Source organism: Durio zibethinus, chromosome 1 (genome assembly GCF_047325235.1).
Source record: "Durio zibethinus cultivar Kanyao isolate XHJ-2024 chromosome 1, ASM4732523v1, whole genome shotgun sequence".
Classification (NCBI taxonomy): domain Eukaryota; kingdom Viridiplantae; phylum Streptophyta; class Magnoliopsida; order Malvales; family Malvaceae; genus Durio; species Durio zibethinus.
In genome coordinates this window covers 10,938,593-10,957,830 of record NC_143162.1, presented here as the reverse complement: position 1 = coordinate 10,957,830, position 19,238 = coordinate 10,938,593, and the positions used below count along the sequence as shown (strand labels likewise).

General features: G+C 35.1%; 2 protein-coding genes across 9 annotated transcripts; both read left to right on the top strand.

The window, feature by feature from the left end:
- The first annotated feature begins 1,355 nt into the window (after positions 1-1,355).
- LOC111312120 (thiocyanate methyltransferase 1-like) lies at positions 1,356-4,992 on the top strand. Of its 4 annotated transcripts, XM_022912139.2 has the most exons (9): positions 1,356-1,496; positions 1,614-1,812; positions 2,136-2,266; positions 2,447-2,533; positions 2,668-2,768; positions 2,844-2,943; positions 3,196-3,242; positions 3,408-3,486; positions 4,723-4,992. In XM_022912139.2, the coding sequence occupies exons 2-9, from the start codon at positions 1,617-1,619 to the stop codon at positions 4,774-4,776; spliced, it is 795 nt and encodes a 264-aa protein (XP_022767874.2). In that variant the 5' UTR covers positions 1,356-1,496; positions 1,614-1,616; the 3' UTR covers positions 4,777-4,992. The 4 variants fall into 4 exon arrangements, with proteins under 4 accessions (XP_022767874.2, XP_089619403.1, XP_022767876.2 ...); XM_022912142.2 differs by lacking the exon at positions 1,356-1,496 and having other exon boundaries at positions 1,673-1,812; positions 2,101-2,266; XM_089763277.1 differs by lacking the exons at positions 1,356-1,496; positions 3,196-3,242 and having other exon boundaries at positions 1,509-1,812; positions 2,867-2,943.
- A 153-nt stretch (positions 4,993-5,145) lies between these two features.
- 5PTASE13 (Endonuclease/exonuclease/phosphatase family protein) lies at positions 5,146-17,674 on the top strand. 5 transcript variants are annotated; one of them, XM_022912138.2, is made up of 11 exons: positions 5,146-6,887; positions 7,051-7,303; positions 11,813-12,623; positions 13,350-13,474; positions 13,656-13,740; positions 14,826-14,991; positions 15,094-15,134; positions 15,249-15,516; positions 15,673-15,796; positions 15,875-16,235; positions 16,903-17,674. In XM_022912138.2, the coding sequence occupies exons 1-11, from the start codon at positions 6,062-6,064 to the stop codon at positions 17,257-17,259; spliced, it is 3,417 nt and encodes a 1,138-aa protein (XP_022767873.2). In that variant the 5' UTR covers positions 5,146-6,061; the 3' UTR covers positions 17,260-17,674. The 5 variants fall into 5 exon arrangements, with proteins under 5 accessions (XP_022767873.2, XP_022767872.2, XP_022767871.2 ...); XM_022912137.2 differs by having other exon boundaries at positions 15,231-15,516; XM_022912136.2 differs by having other exon boundaries at positions 14,826-15,134.
- The last annotated feature ends 1,564 nt before the right edge of the window (positions 17,675-19,238 follow it).

Here is a 19,238-nt window from a genome sequence, read left to right as displayed (position 1 = left end):
TGCATGACTAAGGTTTCCAATTATTAAAAGTGAAATCGAGCTTTTTGAAAATAGATATTTGAGAAGTCTTAAAGCTTATTAGAAATAGATATTCGAGAATCCTTAAAATTTTTCAAATATCCATTTTTGAGAATTCTCAGTGTTTCTCAGATATCCATTTTTGATAAACTTGATTTTTGAAAATAAAGAGAAGAAAAAAGAAATACTAGGAATGGAAAATAGAAAGTTAGGGATGGGGTGTATTTAGTGGAATTCTATTTACACTCAATTTATTATTTTATACACCTCACTTCTAAATACACCTCAAATTCAAAACTAAAATTTTTATTTTTACTAAATACACCCCATCCTTTACTTTTGATTTTTCATTCCTACCCTTTCTCTCTTATTCTCAATTCTTTTTCTAAAATTGAGCTTCTCGAAAATGAATATTTAAAAAGTTTTGAAACTTTTAAATGAAACTTTTAAAAAATGAATATTTAAAAAGTTTTGAGACTTCTTACATCTCTATATCTGAGAAGCTTTATTTCACTTTTAATAACAAAACCTTAATCATGTGCTTATGAATCCATTTATTTGATTATGTATGTGAATGAAATTGAAATCGATGTTTTTAACATTTATGGGATAAATTTGTTCTTTTCTTTTGAACTTCCAAATATTCAAGAACACCTTAATCATTTTTATCCCATGCATGCTTGAGAACTTGGTCTTTTCTATTCACACATATGATCAAGTAAGAATAGACACATCGATGACTCATGGATTTGCATGCATGCATGTTGGTCGGACCTTGAATACCCTATATAACATTGTCGCTAACAATGTCATCAGTAGATCAACAATTTTGATTGTATCTAACTTTTTGACCACTAGTTTTTATTATAAATTTGCCAATCTGTTGATAATATTTTTTAGTGCCGTAAATATTAGAGATCCAAATTTTTTTGTTATCAATAGTTTATAATTAAATATATATTTTTTAAAAAATTTATGTATTTTTGGAATCAAATTTTTGAGAATACAAATAACTTTTGAAAATTCATTTCTAAGAAAATAATATAATTATCAAAAATAAGTTTTAAAGATATGTATTTTATTCTCGATAATTCATTTTTAAATTATGTTATTTTCTCAAAAAAAAATTTTGAGAATATAATATAACTTTCAAAATTTCATTTTTAAAAAATACAAGATGATTTTTTGTTATTTAATATATAAAAATATTTTTATCATTTATTAAAGATTAAATTAATATTTGGTATGTGAGTACTTTTGAAAAAAAATTTTGTAAGTATATAAAAAAAATTTGATGATGTATTTAGAAAAAAAAAAAAAAAAAAAAAAGAAAGCTGTCCTTACGATTCTATCCAATGCTACCGAAACTGTCCCTATCCTAACAAACAGACCACGCAGAGAAATAAGATAACCTTTTACTTTTAATAAGGTTTAGTAAAAGTATTTGATAGTATTTAGTTCGTTTGGCTCTATTAACTGTAAGTCTTTCTTTCTGAGTTTTGAGTTTTTTGATTGTGAGTTTTTTACTTTGAATTTTTACTTTACCTACCCGAACGGCAACAAAATCTGACAGAAGGTTATTTGCGTTTATCAAGCTTATGCCGCGATCTCTATTCTCCCTCCGGATTTGGAATCTGCCACTGCCAGTGTCATCTATCACTCTCCGTCTCGGAACAATCCGTGGAATGAACAACAACAACAAGAACAATAGCCGCCGCCGTACTGCGGACATCAATATTAAATCTAATCCTCGCTTACTTAAACTCCAACAACTCGTTAACACCAACGCCGCTGGTAATTATCTACTACTTCACTCTTAAACTCCAACAACTGCCTAAATTCATCTCACATATTCGATATTCCCCTTCGCTTCTTCAAATTTTGGTTTGTTCGAATAACTAGGTTTTTTTTCTTTCACTTTGGTTAAAGGTAAGCCTTTCCCGTTCTTCTTTTCAAGCAATTAAGGGTGTTGCTTATGATTTAAACTAGTTTTACTATATGGGTATTCTGGGAAAAATAAACTGGAAGCGTTTCATTTTGATTTTTTTGCTTGGGGTTTCTGTCTGATCACAACTCATACAGTGACACCATGTTGTATCTTTCCATTTAATTTTTAGCTGGTTGGGAAGAGTCCTGGAAGCAGGGAGTCACCCCTTGGGATTTAGGTCGCCCTACGCCTGTTATTTTACATCTCCATCACACAGGATCCCTCCCCATGGGCAGCGTTCTCGTCCCTGGATGTGGCACTGTATGTTGAATACTCTGCTATATGCCTTATACCTTTAAAATGCAATTTTATTCACTATGCTAATTGGTACCACCTTTGCTTCCTCTCTGCAATTATTCTCATCATATTTCTTCCTTAAAAATATCTGCTACCATCACGTATTACTGATTTAAACAGGAATAAACTGCTCAAACATGACAGGGCTATGATGTTGTGGCAATGGCATGCCCTGGACGCTATGTTGTTGGTCTGGACATATCCGAAGAGGCAATAAAGAAAGCAAAGCAGGTAAGTGTGGCCTTTGCAGTCCTCCCACTTTAACAAGATCCACAGAATGGTAGCTCCAATTTAAGGTATTTGTGCTAGTTTTAGTCTTTCTGAAGGATTGCTTTTTCTAATGTTCTGTTTGATTGTGAATATAGATGTCTTCTTCGTTACCAAATGCGGATTATTTTACCTTCTTAAAGGCAGATTTTTTCTCCTGGCACCCAACAGACTTGTTTGATCTTATTTTTGATTATACGTAAGTTGTCTTTAGAAGCAGGTTGTTATCCCATTAGGAGAATCTATTGATCATCCTAATCTAATGAATTTGCAGGTTTTTTTGTGCTATTGAACCAGATATGAGATCAGCTTGGGCGCAGCAAGTCCAAAATTGTTTAAAACCAGATGGAGAGCTTATTACATTGATGTATCCAGTAAGCATATTTGTTGTTTTATGAATGGTCCTTTATTTCTCTTTCCTTTTCCCCCATTCAGGGACAACTTGTTTTTGTGGTTTTTTTTTTTTTTTTTTCATTTCAGTTTTTCTTTACAAATTATAAGTAGCTATGGCTTTGAATCTGCAAAGCATTTCGATTATACTCAGAAATTTGTAGTGATTGAAGTGACAATTTCCTACTCAACTCTGTCATGACACTGAAAGTGAAACTATAATTACGTGATGGCAGATGGATGATCATACTGGCGGACCCCCATATAAAGTATCAATTGAAGAGTAGTTTTCTGCCTCCTTTTTCTGTTTTTATCTAGATTGGTTTCAGAGTATTTTCTAATCCTGTTTCCATAGAATTGCTTGTTAAATTTTAATCATATAGGGAGATATTTATCTGTTGACATAAGAATGATCCATCAAAATCTCTTTGAACTTTGAACCATGCAGCTACAAAGAGGTGTTGCATCCAATGGGATTTAAGGCAATATCCATTGTTGATAATAAATTCGCCATTGAAGTTAGAAAGGTATTTTAACATGCTTTTAGCTAGTAAACTTGTCACTCTGAGCTTGCAAAACCTACCATGCCTTCTTTAGAGCAGTGATTGGACTTTCAAGAATGTGCACTAAATTTCACATAGTCAAAAAAGGTGCAAATCAGTTACATGATTCCTCAGTTTCTGTAAGATGATAAAACCTTTAAGGGTGTTGTGGGGGGAAGGGGGAACTTTGTCTGATAAGAAGATGCTTTATGTCTATTCAGAAATAAAATTGAACCATCCTTATGCACTATGTTACTCATACTCAGACGTGTGTCGAATACGGGTATGTATCCGACACAGGAATGCTCAATTTTTTCTAAGTTTTTTCATATATTTAGAGGTTTGTTTCCCCATACCCATGTCTGTGTGTGTCAGACACAGGTTCTTTAGAGAAAATGAAGAGTCTGATTAACATAGCTTATGCAAAATCCGATGCCATTATAATAAAGTTTACACTTAAGACCACTTCTCACTGCTGTTTTCATGGGCCAGTTGATTATTTTTCTTCTTTATCTGTTTGGATTAAAACAGGTACAAAGAAAACATACTCATGGACCCTTATTTGTCAAAAAGAATTGAGTTTTCTCTTCCTTTTTTTTAAGAGGAAAAAAAAAAAAATCTAAAGAGGGATTTATATCTGGCTAAATCTTATCCTTAATTAACTGAAGTTCATACTGACAAGTGATGTTTTTGCTTGGACTTGTCTTGACTCTGTTTGGATGTTTAATATCATTTATGTATGACTTGGGAAGGGAAGTGGTTTCTATTAGATTTATCCTCATCCTGTACTGGGAAACAATAGAAAGGAAAACAAAAGGAATGGAAGATGAAGAAGCAATTACTTGTACTTTGTCCACAATTTTTGTGGACATTTCTTAGTGTAGATTTCTAGTATTGGTTTTATTTGATGTCTTCTTCAGCAAAAAGAAGAGATGATTGAACATATTTCAACAGTGAGGGACTCAAAGTGTAATACTTGCGGTCAATGACACACTGTGACCTTGAGTGATATTTCTTCAATTTTTCACTGGCATTTTCTGCAGCTCTGTGTTGGGTTTTGTTTCCCCATGGATGCATTCTATAAATGACATATTTAGGAGCTAGTGATTTAATTGTATTCGTAAGCTGCATTGGTTATCTATAAATCATATGTGTTCTCATAAAGTATAATTGGTTATATATGTTTTAAGGATGTTCTAAAAATAGTATTTGCTTCAACAGGGAAGAGAGAAGCTTGGAAGATGGAAAAGAGCTGTAGGCCACTCCTCGCTGTAAATTGTGATAATGACCGTTGGCTATTGAGGAGCCGTGTGTTGTGGGGGGGGGGGGGGGGGGGGAATGAGTTGGGAGATTAATTTCATTCATACAGCATCTGAATTGGAAGACATACACATGATGCATGATATGTTTCATTTTCTTTCCTTTTTTGTTTAACCTTTAGATAAACGAAAGAATAATAATAAAGAAGTAATTGTTGTTTAAGGTACCCAAGTCACCTGTGGCTGTTAGGCTGTTGCACGAGTAAAATGTGGTTTGATTTTTCATGTAAGATTGGTGTTTTTTCCTAAATTCTGAAACAATAGCAGAGAAAAGGTTAGAAGAATCATGAATGTGATGCTAAAGCGCAAGAGCGTGGCGTGTTTCAAGGGAATGAGTCGAATGTTTAATACTTTGTTAAAAATAAATTATTTATGCATGTATATATCCTTAATCCTTATGCATGAAGAAGATACAATGGTTTTTCTCATCCTACGAGGGAAGGGTTGGGTACGTAGATTGAGTAAACTGCGCTGGGAAAATTGTTGGGAAGTACGGTAGATTAGTAGAGATCAGATGGAATGAGTCTTGAGGGCATAAACTGAAACTTCGTGATTGAGAAGGATTAACAATTGCCTTGAAATTGAGAGAGAGAGAGAGGAGATTTGCATAAGACAACGTCGTCATAGGCACTGGAAGAAAAGATTTTCCCGCTGTTACGATGAATATAATTTCAATCAAAATCAAGTAGTTTTAAGGGGTCGAGAGCGCACGTGCTGGTTGAAAAAGACAAAAGGGAAGTCTTATGGAAGGCCGCAAGACAAGGCAAGCTGACAAAAGACGAAAGAAATGCAAGTAAATTAGCAAAGCGGCAAAGAAAGGTTCAACTTTTCAAGTTTCAAGTCCCAAAGTAGATTGATTTGGAGGGTGGCTGAGAGGGTATGGTATGGGGGTATGGGTATTGGATTGCAGCAGTTGAAGAAAGAAACATTCCTGTCCAGTCTTTGAGCTCCTCAGAATGTCCCGCCTAACTCCTCGCTCTCGCTTTTAATGCAAACAAATCGCAACGAGCTCCCCTCCTCCACTCCTCTCTTCTCCCCACTTTCCCTCCCCTTCTCTCTGCCCTTAGACTTGACTCTCTCCAATCCAATTCCTTCTCATTTTCATTTCATTTCCCTCTTTCTCTCTTGTTTTCGTTCTTATGATATTAAAAAAAAAAAAACGAAATTAAACCAAAATGAAAACATAAACGAAATTAATTCTCATTTTCCACAAAACCAAATTATACTACTAACAAACAAAAATGGATGAACACATCATCCAAGACGACGACGAGGACAGGGAGGCCCTCGCTGCCCTCAGTTCTGTCCCACCTCCCCAACGCAAGATCCACTCCTATAGCCAGCAGCTCCGCGCCAACTCCGCCCAAAAGCGTTACCATCAACTCCGCAAGCACAGCCTGGATGACATCCCCAAGCCCCCGGACCATTACTGCAATAATGACGACTCTTCCGACGATGACTTCTTCGCCTACTCCTCCTCCTCCTCTTCTAACAACGCTCCCTCTGCTCAAGATTATATCATCACTCATTCCCAGAGGCTCGACCAGAACCTCTCCTTGGAGGGTTGCCCCGAAGATCCCCGCCATTGCCACCCTTTGGCCGAGTTCATTGGCGCTGGTGGTGGTACCGGTATTTTCAAGGTCCCTAAGCGCGCCACCGTACACCCTGGCCGCCCACCTTTCCTGGAGCTCAGGCCCCACCCCCTCAGGGAGACTCAAGTAGGAAAGTTCTTGAGGAACATTGCTTGCACCGACACACAGCTCTGGGCTGGCCAAGAGTGTGGGGTTCGGTTTTGGAGGTTCCAGGACGCTTATGAACCTGGCCTTGGTGCCAAAGTCAGGAGGGGTGATGAGGATGCAGCGCCCTTTCAGGAGTCTGCCAACACCTCCCCAACCATGTGTTTGCTGGTAGATAACGGGAATAGGTTGGTTTGGAGCGGCCATAAGGATGGCAAGATTAGGTCTTGGAAGATGGATCACCCTGCGGATGACACTTCTCCTTTCAAGGAAGGCTTGTCATGGCAGGCGCATCGTGGTCCTGTTCTTTCTATCATCATCAGTTCCTATGGTAACTCCTAAGCTTCTTTTATGTTTTCTTTTTCCAATTTTAATTGTTGGTCAATTACGAACTGGATGGTTCTGATCTCAAATGATGTGATGATTGATAATGAAAAAGAAATAAATTAATTAATTAAGCCTTTTAATTTTTTTGATATGCTGCTTTGCTCCAGGTGACTTGTGGTCCGGTGGTGAGGGCGGTTCTATTAAGATTTGGCCATGGGAATCCATTGAAAAATCTCTTTCTCTTAGACCAGAGGAAAAGCACATGGCTGCTTTACTGGTAGAGAGGTCATTCATTGACCTCAGGAGCCAAGTTACTGTTAATGGTAACTGTATCATCTCTTCTTCAGATGTCAAGTGCTTGGTCTCCGACAATGTAAGAGCTAAAGTTTGGTGTGCTCAGCCTCTTTCCTTCTCCCTATGGTACGTTTGACCTCTGACATTGTAGAAAACTTAAAGAACAATTGTTCTTTTTTTTTTTCTTATTATTTTTAGAACGAAGGAGTACATTAAATAAATAGGAACGGTAAAGTTCCTTATTAAGAAACAACTTAGGTGAAATAAAAAAATAAAAATTATAAAAGGAAAGAGAAACAAATTTCTAAAATCTTGACAATCAGAATAATTAACTAAATCAAAAGAATAAATGAGAAATATTCTCAAAATAAATTAAGAAATCAAGCTATACTAATGTAGGGGAATCAGATTTCTATACTGCCCCTCAGGGTTATGAATGTTAATCATATCTAGCTTGAATTTCAATCTGTCAAAGATGCTTTTAGGAAGAGCTTTAGTCAGAATATCTGTAATTTAAGAACTTGTACGGATATAGGCCAGTTTGACCAATCCATTTTCTATCTTTTCCTTTATGAAATGTTGATCCAACTCTATGCGCTTGATCTTATCATGATAAACAGAATTTTTGGCAATACTTATAGTAGCCTTATTGTCACAAAACAGTATCATAGATGTCACAGTCTTAACTTTTAATTCTCCAAGTAACCTCTTCAGCCAAATTCCTTCACAAATACCATGGGACATTGTTCTAAACTCAACCTTAGCATTGCTTTTAGTCGCAACAAATTGTTTTTTCCTTCTCTAAGTGATCAAATTGCCCCAAACATAAGTACAATATCCAGTAGTAGACCTTCTATCTGTGACTGATCTAACCGAGTCAGCATCTGTGTACATCTCAACTGCCTTGTCCATTGACTTTTTAAAGTATAGACTTTCACTGGGACCCTTCTTTAAGTACTGTAGGATGCAATGAACAGCTTTGTGGTACTCATTGGTTAGATTATTTATGTATCTACTCACCATCCCTACTACAAACCTAATATTAGGTCTTGTGTAGGAGAGGTAAATAAGTTTCCCTACTAGTCTTTGGTATCACCTTTGTCTATGAGAGAGCTTCCATATTCACTTCCAATTTTATTAGTTGAGTCCATGGGTTTATTAGCAAGTTTGCATCTAATCATGCCAGTTTCTTTGAGTAGATCAAGTACATACTTACATTGAGACACTGATATTCTATTCTTAGATTAAGCCACTTCTATCCTAAGGAAATATTTAAGGAACCCCAAGTCTTTTATTTCAAACTCCTTTACAAGTAGTTTATTCAAATCATCTGTTCTTTCCTTGTGGTCTCTGGTGATTATGATATCATCTACATAAATAAAAATGACTTTTTTTCCTTTATTAGTGAACTTAACAAACATATTATGATCAGATTGACATTGAAGGAATCCATGCCTCTTCACTGCCTAGGTCAACTGTTCAAACCAAGCCTGAGGAGACTGTTTAAGTCCATACAAAGACTTTCGGGTTTGCATACTTTGCCCATGTTTCTTGCCTTTCGAAACCGAGAGAATTTCCATGTAGACATTCTCCTCCAAGTCATCATTTAAGAATGCATTCTTTATGTTAAGTTGGTGGAGAGGCCAATCCAAGTTGGTTGCCAGTGACAATAGAACTCTAATTGAATTGAGTTTGGCTACTGGAGCAAATGTTTGCTCATAGTCTATCCCATAGGATTGAGTGAACCCTTTTGCAACAAGTTTAGCTTTGAACCTGTTTATACTTCCATCTACATTGTGCTTTATTGTGAAGATCCACTTACATCTAATCGGGTTTTTCCCTTTAGGCAAATCTAAAATTTCCCATATCCCATTCTTCTCTAGTGCATTGATTTCTTCAAGAATTATTGCCTTCCAATCTGGTTCATTGAAGGCTTCCTGAATATTTTTTTGGAATTTGCGCATTGTTAAGGTTAGTAGTAAAGGCTTGAAATTTGGATTTAACCTTTCATATGAGATGTACTTGTAGATAGGGTAGTAGGTGCATGATCTCACACCTTTTCTTAATGCAATAGGAATGTCAAGGTCACCAGCTAGCTTACAAGTTTTTGTTTCAGATTCAATGGTGACATTAATTGTATTAGTTTCAGGTTCTTGGAGACTCAGATCTGGTTGATCTTTAGTGCTTAGCTGTGTATAGTTGTCCACTTCTTCTTGTGTTTTTTGCTTCCTTAAGTAGACTATAAGTTCTTTTGTTTTTTTTTCTTGCATAAGCTTAGGGTTTGAAAAGTCAAGAATTGTCTGAATAGATTGGGTTTTGGAATCTGTATGGCTGATAGGTTGGTAGGTTGAGAATCTGGTTCTAAAGGGACTCGTTAAGAATCTGGTTTTGAAGGGACTGGTTGGAAAATTGAAGGGGCTAGTTGGGAAATTGACAAGTCAACTACTAAGAATTGATATTCCTCAACAGTATTCTCCCCCTGAATATCATTCTTGCTATAGTATGAAAGCTTCCTAAAGAAGGTGACATCCATAGAGTTATAGAATTTTTTTGTGATGGGTGAGTAACACCTATAGCCCTTTGGTTTGCGAAATAACCAAGGAAGATGCATTTTAAGGCTTTGGGATCAAGCTTGCTACAATTTTGTTGGCTAATGTGAGCAAAAGCAATGTAGCTAAAGAGTTTGATGGGAATGGAAGAGATCAATCGAGTTTGTGGGTAGGAAGCAAGTAGAGTTTGACAAGGTGTTTTAAAGACAAAAGCTCGAGAAGGCATTCAGTTAACCAAATAAGCAAGTAGAGTTTGACAAGGTGTTTTAAAAACAAGAGCTCGATAAGGCATTCAATTAACCAAATAAGTTGCAATAAGGGTGGCTTCTCCCCAAAAATGTTTAGGCACATTGGAAGGTAACAAGAGGGATCTAGTCACTCTTATCAAATGTCTGTTGGCAACTCCATTTTGTTGTGGAGTGTCAACGCAAGAGCTTTGATGGATAATACCATGATTGGTAAGGTAAGGGCCAAGAATAGAGTTGAAATATTCCCTCCCATTATTAGTTTTATGATTGAATTTTGGCTTGGAATTGCATTTGTACCATACTATTGAAGTTTTGAAAGATTTGGCCAACCTTGGATTTTTCTTTCATAAGGAATACCCAAGTGAGTCAAGTATGATGACCAATAAATGTAACAAATCACCAAAAACTTATGATATTGTTAACTCTTGGTGGTCCCTAAGTGTCACTGTGAATCATTGAGAAAGGTTGAGATGATTTATAGGAAAGGCTAAGGTAGGTATTTTGAGTGTACTTGGAAAGTTGACAAATTTCACACTGAAAATCTTTAGAGATTTTGTTGAATAATGAAGGAAATAGCCTTTTAAGGTACAAAATATTTGGATGTCTTAGTCTATAATGCCATAACATGATAAGATCATCCTTACAAGTACCATAGGCTAAGGCTGTACAAGAGCTTTGTGGTCTCTCAATTCCATTATCTTGAAGAAGGTAAAGCCTTGCTCACATCCTAGCACTGCCGATAATCCTTCTTGAGCTCAGTTCCTGAAATTCACACAAGTTGGGAAAAAATTTAGTGATACAACATTTATCCTTCGTAAGCTTACTAATGGAAAGTAGGTTACAACTTAACTTAGGGACATAGAGGACAGAGTCGAGTGTTATATCTTTTGAAACTATAATAGAACTTGTTCCTACCACCTTTGAGAGAAAGCCATCAGCAATTTTTACAGCAGAACTATCATAGCAAGATCTATATGTTTTGAACAAGGATGCATCTCCAATCATGTGATCTGATGCTCCTAAATCAACAATCCAAGATTGTGTTTTTCCTCATTGAACACTTAAGGCATTTAGGAAATTACTTTTTGTGCTAAGAAACTAGTTCCAAAGGTTGCAAACTTGTTTTGAAGGGTTTGTTAGAACATCACCTTTTTGTGACTTTTCTCATGCCGTACCTTTGCAAAAGAAGAGTTCTCACTCCTGCTAGCCATAATGGTAACTCTTATGGCTACAGTCTAAAGATTTAGACTAACTTGCCCTGATACCATGTAGAAAGTTTAAAGAACAATTGTCCTTTTTTTTATTATTTTTAGAATGAAGGAGTACATCAAATAAATAGGAACAATGAAGTTCTTTATTAAGAAACAACATACATTAAACAGAAAAACAGAAATAATAAAAGGAAGGAGAAACAAATCCCTAAAAACTTGACAATTAGAATTATTAACTAAATCAGAAGAATAAATGAAAAATATTCTCAAACTAAATTAGGAAATCAAGTTGTACTAATATAGAAGAATTAGATCTGCACTAATATTGGAGAATCAGATTTTTATAGACATTGTACTCTCTGCCTCTTAGGTTAACATGTTGAGATACTGCTCAGTCTGCACTAGCAAAGTTTTATTATTATTAGTTCAAGGCTGCTAGTCCCATCTATGCTTTTCAATTTAAACCTGAAACCTTGGTTAAAAATTCATGCTTTTGCTTAAAGCTTGAAGGATGTAATTAACTGGCAAGAGTAAATATTTTATAGCCCATTTCCAGTCTTTATTTTATTCTCTTGTAGGTCATCACATCTAAACTATGTACTACTCTAAGAGTTATTTAATCTGCAGGGATGCTCGCACAAAGGAGCTTCTCAAAGTGTTCAATATTGATGGTCAAACTGAAAATCGAGTTGACATGCCATCAGCGCAAGATCAACCAGCCGTAGAAGATGAGGTGAAGGTGAAATTTGTTTCCACTTCAAAAAAGGAGAAATCTGGGGGCTTTTTGCAACGGTCACGCAATGCTATAATGGGAGCTGCAGATGCTGTCCGTCGAGTTGCAACAAGAGGAACAGGGGCATTTGCAGAAGACAATAAGAGGACGGAAGCATTAGTACTAACAGCAGATGGGATGATATGGAGTGGATGTACGAATGGTGTTCTGGTGCAGTGGGATGGAAATGGAAATCGTTTGCAAGATGTTCATCACCATTCTTGTGCAGTCCAATGCTTTTGTGCTTTTGGAACGCGAATATATGTAGGCTATGTTAGCGGGATGGTCCAGGTGATGGATCTTGAAGGGAACCTGATTGCAGGATGGTTTGCTCACAATGGTCCTGTGATAAAATTGGCAACTGGCAATGGTTATATCTTCAGCTTGGCCACTCACGGGGGTATACGTGGATGGAACATCTTATCTCCAGGGCCAATTGATAGCTTATTACGATCAGACTTAGAAGAAAAAGAAGCAATTTACTCGAGACAAGACAATGTCAGGATTCTCGTTGGATCATGGAATGTTGGTCAAGGAAGAGCCTCTCAGGAGTCACTTATGTCATGGTTGGGTTCTGTTGCATCAGATGTTGGCATTGTTGTTGTTGGGTTACAAGAAGTGGAAATGGGAGCAGGTTTCCTTGCAATGTCTGCTGCTAAAGAAACAGTAAGATTTATGTACCAATAGTGTCATCTATAATGTTCTACACCATTTGATTCTGGTTGGTTACCATTGGATATACTATTTTATTTATTTGAAAATGATAATTCACAGCAGGTTTCCTCATAATCTGATATATTTTCTCCTTTGACAGACACAAAAGGAAATGTCTATTATGTTTCTATAAATAACTCCTTCTACAACATTTTTCTTTATTATTCTAATTAATATATATGTATTTACAAAAACCATTGATTTTATTTTTTATATTTCTATATAATTATCCATGTTATATTTATTTATCCATCCACACCCAGATCATATTTCTTGAAGTCTATAATCAGATTCAGTCGTTATTGTTGCTTAGTTTGAGCATTTTTGGCAGGATGAAATTACAACATATGTCCTATTTCTAATGGTTCTTGATTTATTAGTTTAAAAAGGTTCATTAACCTTTCATTTTGTATCCATTATTTCACTCTCGTTCATTTAACATTGGCAAAATAGTCCTAATTAAATCAGGTTAAGAAAAAAAGGTGCAAAGCTTTATTTGAATTATGATTTGTTTCTAGGAGTGCTTGATTTGATATTCAAACTCTTAATTTGCGAATCTGTTTACTCCCTGTTTGGTATTTTGGTTATGTAAAAAAAAAAGCAGACACACAAACTCTCTGTGTGCGTATGTGCATGTAGTATGTACTCTCTTCATTAACCTCTTGTTTCTAAGTGTAGGTAGGACTTGAAGGGAGTTCTATTGGTCACTGGTGGCTTGACACAATAGGAAAGGCCTTAGATGAAAACACAACATTTGAACGTATGGGTTCTAGGCAGCTGGCAGGATTGCTCGTTTCTCTTTGGTAAGTAGTTGGCAATTGGTCATTCTTTCCTTTTCCTTGGTAACTGGCAAGGCATGTTTGGTCTTCTCCTCAATGGTTGAACTAGTAATGAAGGTTTTTTTTTTTTTTTTTTTTTTAACTTTTGCGTCAAATTTTAATAATGCTTTATCTCCTATGGTATTACTTATTATTTGTCGCTCAGGGTAAGGAAGAATCTTAGAATGCATGTTGGGGACATTGATGCGGCAGCAGTTCCTTGCGGCTTCGGTCGAGCTATTGGCAATAAGGTTGTCTACCTTGATAACTTTCATTATCATGTTTAGAACTTAGGCGTTAATGCCTCCGCACTTGCAAAGTAGAAGAGGAAAGCAGCCAGTTAAAGTTTGTCTCACCTCATCCTCTTTTGTCTTGTTTATGTTTATGACTTGGGAAGGGTAATTTGTGTGAACTTTTCTAATTTCAACCATTGCAAGTATCTTGGTGTTCTCTTCTCCCTGCAACTAATGCATGATAACCATGGAGAACTAATCTGCCATGCCCTTATCATATGTTTGATAAATTGGCATGTTGGGCAATGAAATATAACTTTGGAGGGAGGCAGATGAGGTATATTTATCTGGTAGCCAATAGCATTGAGGTTTCTAGGAATTGTTTGATAATTAAATTCTAATTAACCGATTATATTAATGCTGGAACCCTTTTTGTTTTGGCTAGTTTTTATACCTACTGTTGTTAGAACTGGTGGGTAGAATGAACTGCAAGCTTCTTTACATCTTATTTTCCTTATTCTTCTCTCAAAATATGCGATGCATACAATAACAAACAGACTGAACTGGTTCAACCTTTTCTTTTATTTTTTTTATTTTTTTTATTTCCTTCCTCTTTCTAGAGTACTAAATGATGTTTATGAGGTTTTAACCAGAGTTGACGAGTTATAATCCAGATAATTCAAACAGGATGCTTGATGGTGATTAAAAGAACTCAGAAAACGTGTTCAAGGAAAAGGAAAAGAAAAAAAACCTTCTGAATGTCTTTCTTGTTTTCTTTGATCTTTTGCCTGTGTTAAATTTGAACCTAGGTAATGTATAACTTTGCCCTAAATAGACTGAGTTGCCTAGCTTTTCATAAATTGGATTCATTTTCCACTTTTGGCTCAATCACTTGTCCCCTTGACAAAATAAGATAGTTTCATGATTTTCTTCTCTCATGATCCAGATCCTTATCTTTCCTTTGATTGTGAAAGTATTTTGCATTAGTTTAGTTGTTTTTCACCTTAATAAAATTAAGAGCAGATTAAAATTAATCTCAATACCTGTTGTTTGATGGTTTTCTTCATTTTATAAGATTGATTTTGGTTTGTCTAATGATGCAGGGAGGTGTAGGTTTGAGAATCAGAGTGTTTGACCGGTTAATCTGCTTTGTTAATTGTCACCTAGCTGCACATCTGGAAGCAGTAAATCGTCGAAATGCAGACTTTGATCATATCTATCGAAATATGGTCTTCACCCGGTCATCAAATCTACCCAATAATGCAGCTGGTATGGTGCGATTACTGTTTTTGTGTTGCTCTCTTGCGTTCTCCACATATTTATTTAGGCTGCTTTATTCTTCTGGCTTGCCACTGGTGCTCTGTGTTGCAGCTGGTGCCTCTGCTGCTGTTCAAACGCTTCGGGTGACAAATGTATGTCCTTGCTTTGGTCAATTTTATTGATAACTATATTATCTTTACCTTCTATACATAATTACTGCTATCTTATTTCTTGATCCATGTTTCAAGATCACTACATTTCCACAGACTGCAGGTGTCAACACTGATGAAACAAAGCTTGATTTAGCTGAAGCAGATATGGTAGTCTTTTTTGGCGATTTTAACTACCGCCTTTTTGGTATATCTTATGATGAAGCAAGGGACTTTGTTTCTCAAAGATGCTTCGATTGGCTTAGAGAAAAGGATCAGCTCAGGGCAGAGATGAAAGCAGGCAAGGTTTTCCAAGGAATGCGTGAGGCGTTAATCAGATTCCCTCCAACTTACAAGTTTGAAAGGCACCGACCAGGTTTGGCAGGTAAAAAAACTTGGTGAAAATGGTACGAGTTTCTTAATTAAACATTAAGCTAGTTGGCTGCTAGTATTAAGAGTCAGTTTAGATTATAAAGTGGAAGTGACTGACTGAATGTCTTTGAATTAGTTCTCGTTCATGGTTTGAGTTTTATCATTTTAGGTTACGATTCTGGCGAAAAGAAGCGCATTCCTGCATGGTGTGACCGAGTGATATATCGTGACAACAGGTCAGGACCAGTGTCTGAGTGCAGTTTGGAGTGCCCTATAGTCTCGTGCATTTTACTGTAAGTTTCTTGACAAATTGTTTTCTGTTTCTCTTTGCCATTTTTTATTCCGAAATCTGATCTGCAATGTCTAATTAGGTATGAGGCTTGCATGGACGTGACAGAGAGCGATCACAAACCTGTGCGTTGCAAATTCCATAGTACTATTGCCCATGTTGATAGATCAGTGAGGAGACAAGCATTCGGGGAAGTCATACAATCAAATAAGAAAGTTAGGTTTCTTCTCGATGAATTACGTTATGTTCCAGAAACATTTGTTAACACCAACAATATAGTCCTTCAAAACCAGGACACATTAATCCTACGAGTCACCAACAAATCCGACAAGGATAAAGCTATATTTAAAATCATATGTGAGGGTCAGTCCACTATGAAGGATGATGAGGAGGTAGCCGATTACCATCCAAGAGGCTCCTTTGGCTTCCCGAGGTGGCTTGAGGTATTGCACCTTTCTTTAAGTTGGACACAGATGCATGTTCTTTCATCTTGGTTTTCATGCCTGATTGGTAGAAAAAATTACAAGAAAGAAGAAAGCCAAAAGTAAACATGAATTTTTCTTTCACTTTTTGTTTTCGCCAAGGAGAAAAATAATTGGAGTCCACTAATGTCTGTTTTCCTTCAAGAAAGTCTTTCCCTCACGCTTCAAATCCCATCCTACATTTTCAAAAGGCTCAAAACTGGACCAGTTAACAACAAAGTTCTCTTGTGAGCCAAACATTTATAGACATATTCTTTCTTTTTTTTTTTTCCCTTACTTTTCAACCTGATTGCATGGGTCGAAAGCTTGCAATCCTGATTTCCAAAATAGACTTCAACCGTTCTTCCTCTGCAAGGCGTCCTTTAAAACTTCATACCCTGCCTTCCGATTTAAGTCATTGCAATAGTTGTTTTTAAGAGTAATTTGCAGTTTTCCCCGTGACAATGACAGATTTATGCTAAATATTTCAAGAATATATTGCTGTATCACGTGTATAACTTTGATTTGTTTGTGAATATATGATGCATACAACAGTTGTAAGAAGGTGGACTTTGCTGGTCATTGCACGGTATCTTATGTACTTTCAGTGAAAAAAAAAGCTTATGTAGTTTTGCTGTGTTTGACTTAGGTTACACCAGCTGCTGGTATAATCAATGCTGATCAATCTGTGGAGGTCTCAGTCCATCATGAGGAATTCCATACCCTAGAAGATCTTGTTGATGGCATCCCACAGAACTGGTGGTGTGAAGACACTCGGGATAAGGAAGTGATATTGAGAGTGATTGTACAAGGCAGCTGTTCAATGGAAACAAGATGTCATCAGATCCATGTGCGTCACTGCTTCTCAGCAAAGACAGTCCGCATCGACTCGAAGTCCAACAACTACAGGAAAGGCCAAGGAGGTAGTCTTCATCGCTCTGAACTTCGGCAGCTTAGCAGTTCCTCTGATACGACTGATGATCCCAGGAATTCGCATAACTGTTGAAGCTAGAAGTGAGGTCTGATAGGATATAGGGCAGATACAGATGCAACAACCGGAGGGAGCGCGGAGGCAATGAGGTCTGTTGCCTCAGGAATTCATTCCCACAACCACAGTCCGTTTGTTGATGTAAATACTAAAGAAGGCATGGCCCCTATTTGGCGTGTTGAGACTGGTTTCATTTGCTAATTTGTTGTCATTTCTTATATTAAGCATAATGCCATCCATATTCATTTGACTCCAACTATTCTTGCTTGAAAAACGCTGTGATACTAATATTCCTGGACAAATTATTTACTAGAAACTTCAACAAGCAGAAGTAATAAGCTTGTTGGTTGTCTCATTTAGTAGTAGCAATATTTTTGGAAAGCCTATAAATTGCCAGTGCCAGCCATTCTTATAGGCTGACTTTTTTTATTCATTTTTTCTCTGTTTTACAACAAGAATTAATACTATTTGAAAAATACCCTGCACGAATCAAATTTTTTTATTTTATCATTTTTGTTTATCATATTTAAAAAATATTTAATTACAAAATAAAAAAGATAAAAAGTAAAAAAATCAATTTGGAATGCAATGTGAATGTCTTAATTAAAAATTATTTTCTCATAAAATTAATCTAATAAAAAATAAATATGAAAAGCAAAAAAAAGAAAAAAAAAGGGGGGGGTAAATGAGAAAAAAGAAAAAAATGAGAAAAAAAAAAACTTATAAAGGATATTATATTGACATTTCATGTTGAGTTTAAAATATTAATTTTTTTAATTAAGATAAAAATATTTTATTAATATAATAAATATACATGTATAAAACTAAATAAATAGTAAACTATATACTTTTATATATAACTTGAAATGGGCCAAAACAAAACAATCTAAATACGTTTTTGATTCAATATTTTTTCTTTTAAAAGAAACCTTAATCCCTCTCAATTCAATTTTTATTTTAAAAATCACTTTTCATCAAATTGAGATGCATCAAAACTCATTGAACACAAATTATTTTAGCATCTTTATCCATTGATACCTTTCGTTGCTAAAATTTTTTAATTAAAAAATAAAAAAAAAACAAATGAAAAAAAACCCAAATGAGGTGTCATGTAGACACATTTATTTTTTTATTTTTTATAAAATGATTTCAATTAAAAAGATTAAAAAAACAAAAGAAAGAAAAAATTTTAAAATAAAAAAGAAAAAAAATTGAATATTCCAATTGAGTTGAGATCCATTGGACACATTGTTTTACCACTCTTATCCATCAACCTCGTTGCTGCAAATTTTATCTAAATAAGAAAAACTAAGAAAAAAAAAAGGAAATATAGGTGCCACGTGAACGTCGGCATTGATTTTTTTTCACAAAATTTATTTGAATTTAAAAATGATTTTAAAACAAAAAAGTAAAAAAAAAAAAAAAACTAAAGACCTTAAATAAATGTTAAGTCAAAATTAATTAAATTTATATAATAAATGGATGAATGGATTTCATCTTATTTATGTATAAATATAATATTTTTATTAAATTAAGATATTAAATAAAAACTTTATTAATATAATACATATATAAATATAAATATAAAATTAAATAAATAATTTAATATATAATTTAATGCAAGATGGAACACCATAAATCAGCATTTGGTTGGACTTTGACTTTTAAGGAAAAAACCTTGAATTGATCACAAATTAAAAAACGCATCTGTTAGATTTAGATGAATTGAAACTCATCAAATATATGTTATTTTGTTATCCATACCTCTATCAATATTTTAAAAAAATTATTTATCAATTACTTTTGTTGTAAATTATCTTATTAAAAAGTTTTTTAAAAACTCAGAAAGATAAAAAAAAAAAAAAAAAGCAAAATATGATGCAATGTATACACATACGTTGACTATTTTTTAAAACATTTTTTTAATAAAAAAATTAAAAAAGTAAAGGAAAAAAAGGATCAATAAAAAAAAAGATGAAAAAGAAAAAAAAAAAAAA

Excerpts from the sequence above, each read along its gene's own strand:
- LOC111312120 (XM_022912139.2), top strand. The coding sequence starts at position 1,617 with ATGCCGCGATCTCTATTCTCCCTCCGGATTTGGAATCTGCCACTGCCA. Across the intron at positions 1,813-2,135 it reads CGTTAACACCAACGCCGCTG|CTGGTTGGGAAGAGTCCTGG; the intron begins GTAATTATCTAC and ends TTTAATTTTTAG. Across the intron at positions 2,534-2,667 it reads CAATAAAGAAAGCAAAGCAG|ATGTCTTCTTCGTTACCAAA; the intron begins GTAAGTGTGGCC and ends TTGTGAATATAG.
- 5PTASE13 (XM_089763252.1), top strand. The coding sequence starts at position 6,062 with ATGGATGAACACATCATCCAAGACGACGACGAGGACAGGGAGGCCCTC. Across the intron at positions 7,304-11,812 it reads CCTCTTTCCTTCTCCCTATG|GGATGCTCGCACAAAGGAGC; the intron begins GTACGTTTGACC and ends TTTAATCTGCAG. Across the intron at positions 15,517-15,672 it reads GCACCGACCAGGTTTGGCAG|GTTACGATTCTGGCGAAAAG; the intron begins GTAAAAAAACTT and ends TTATCATTTTAG.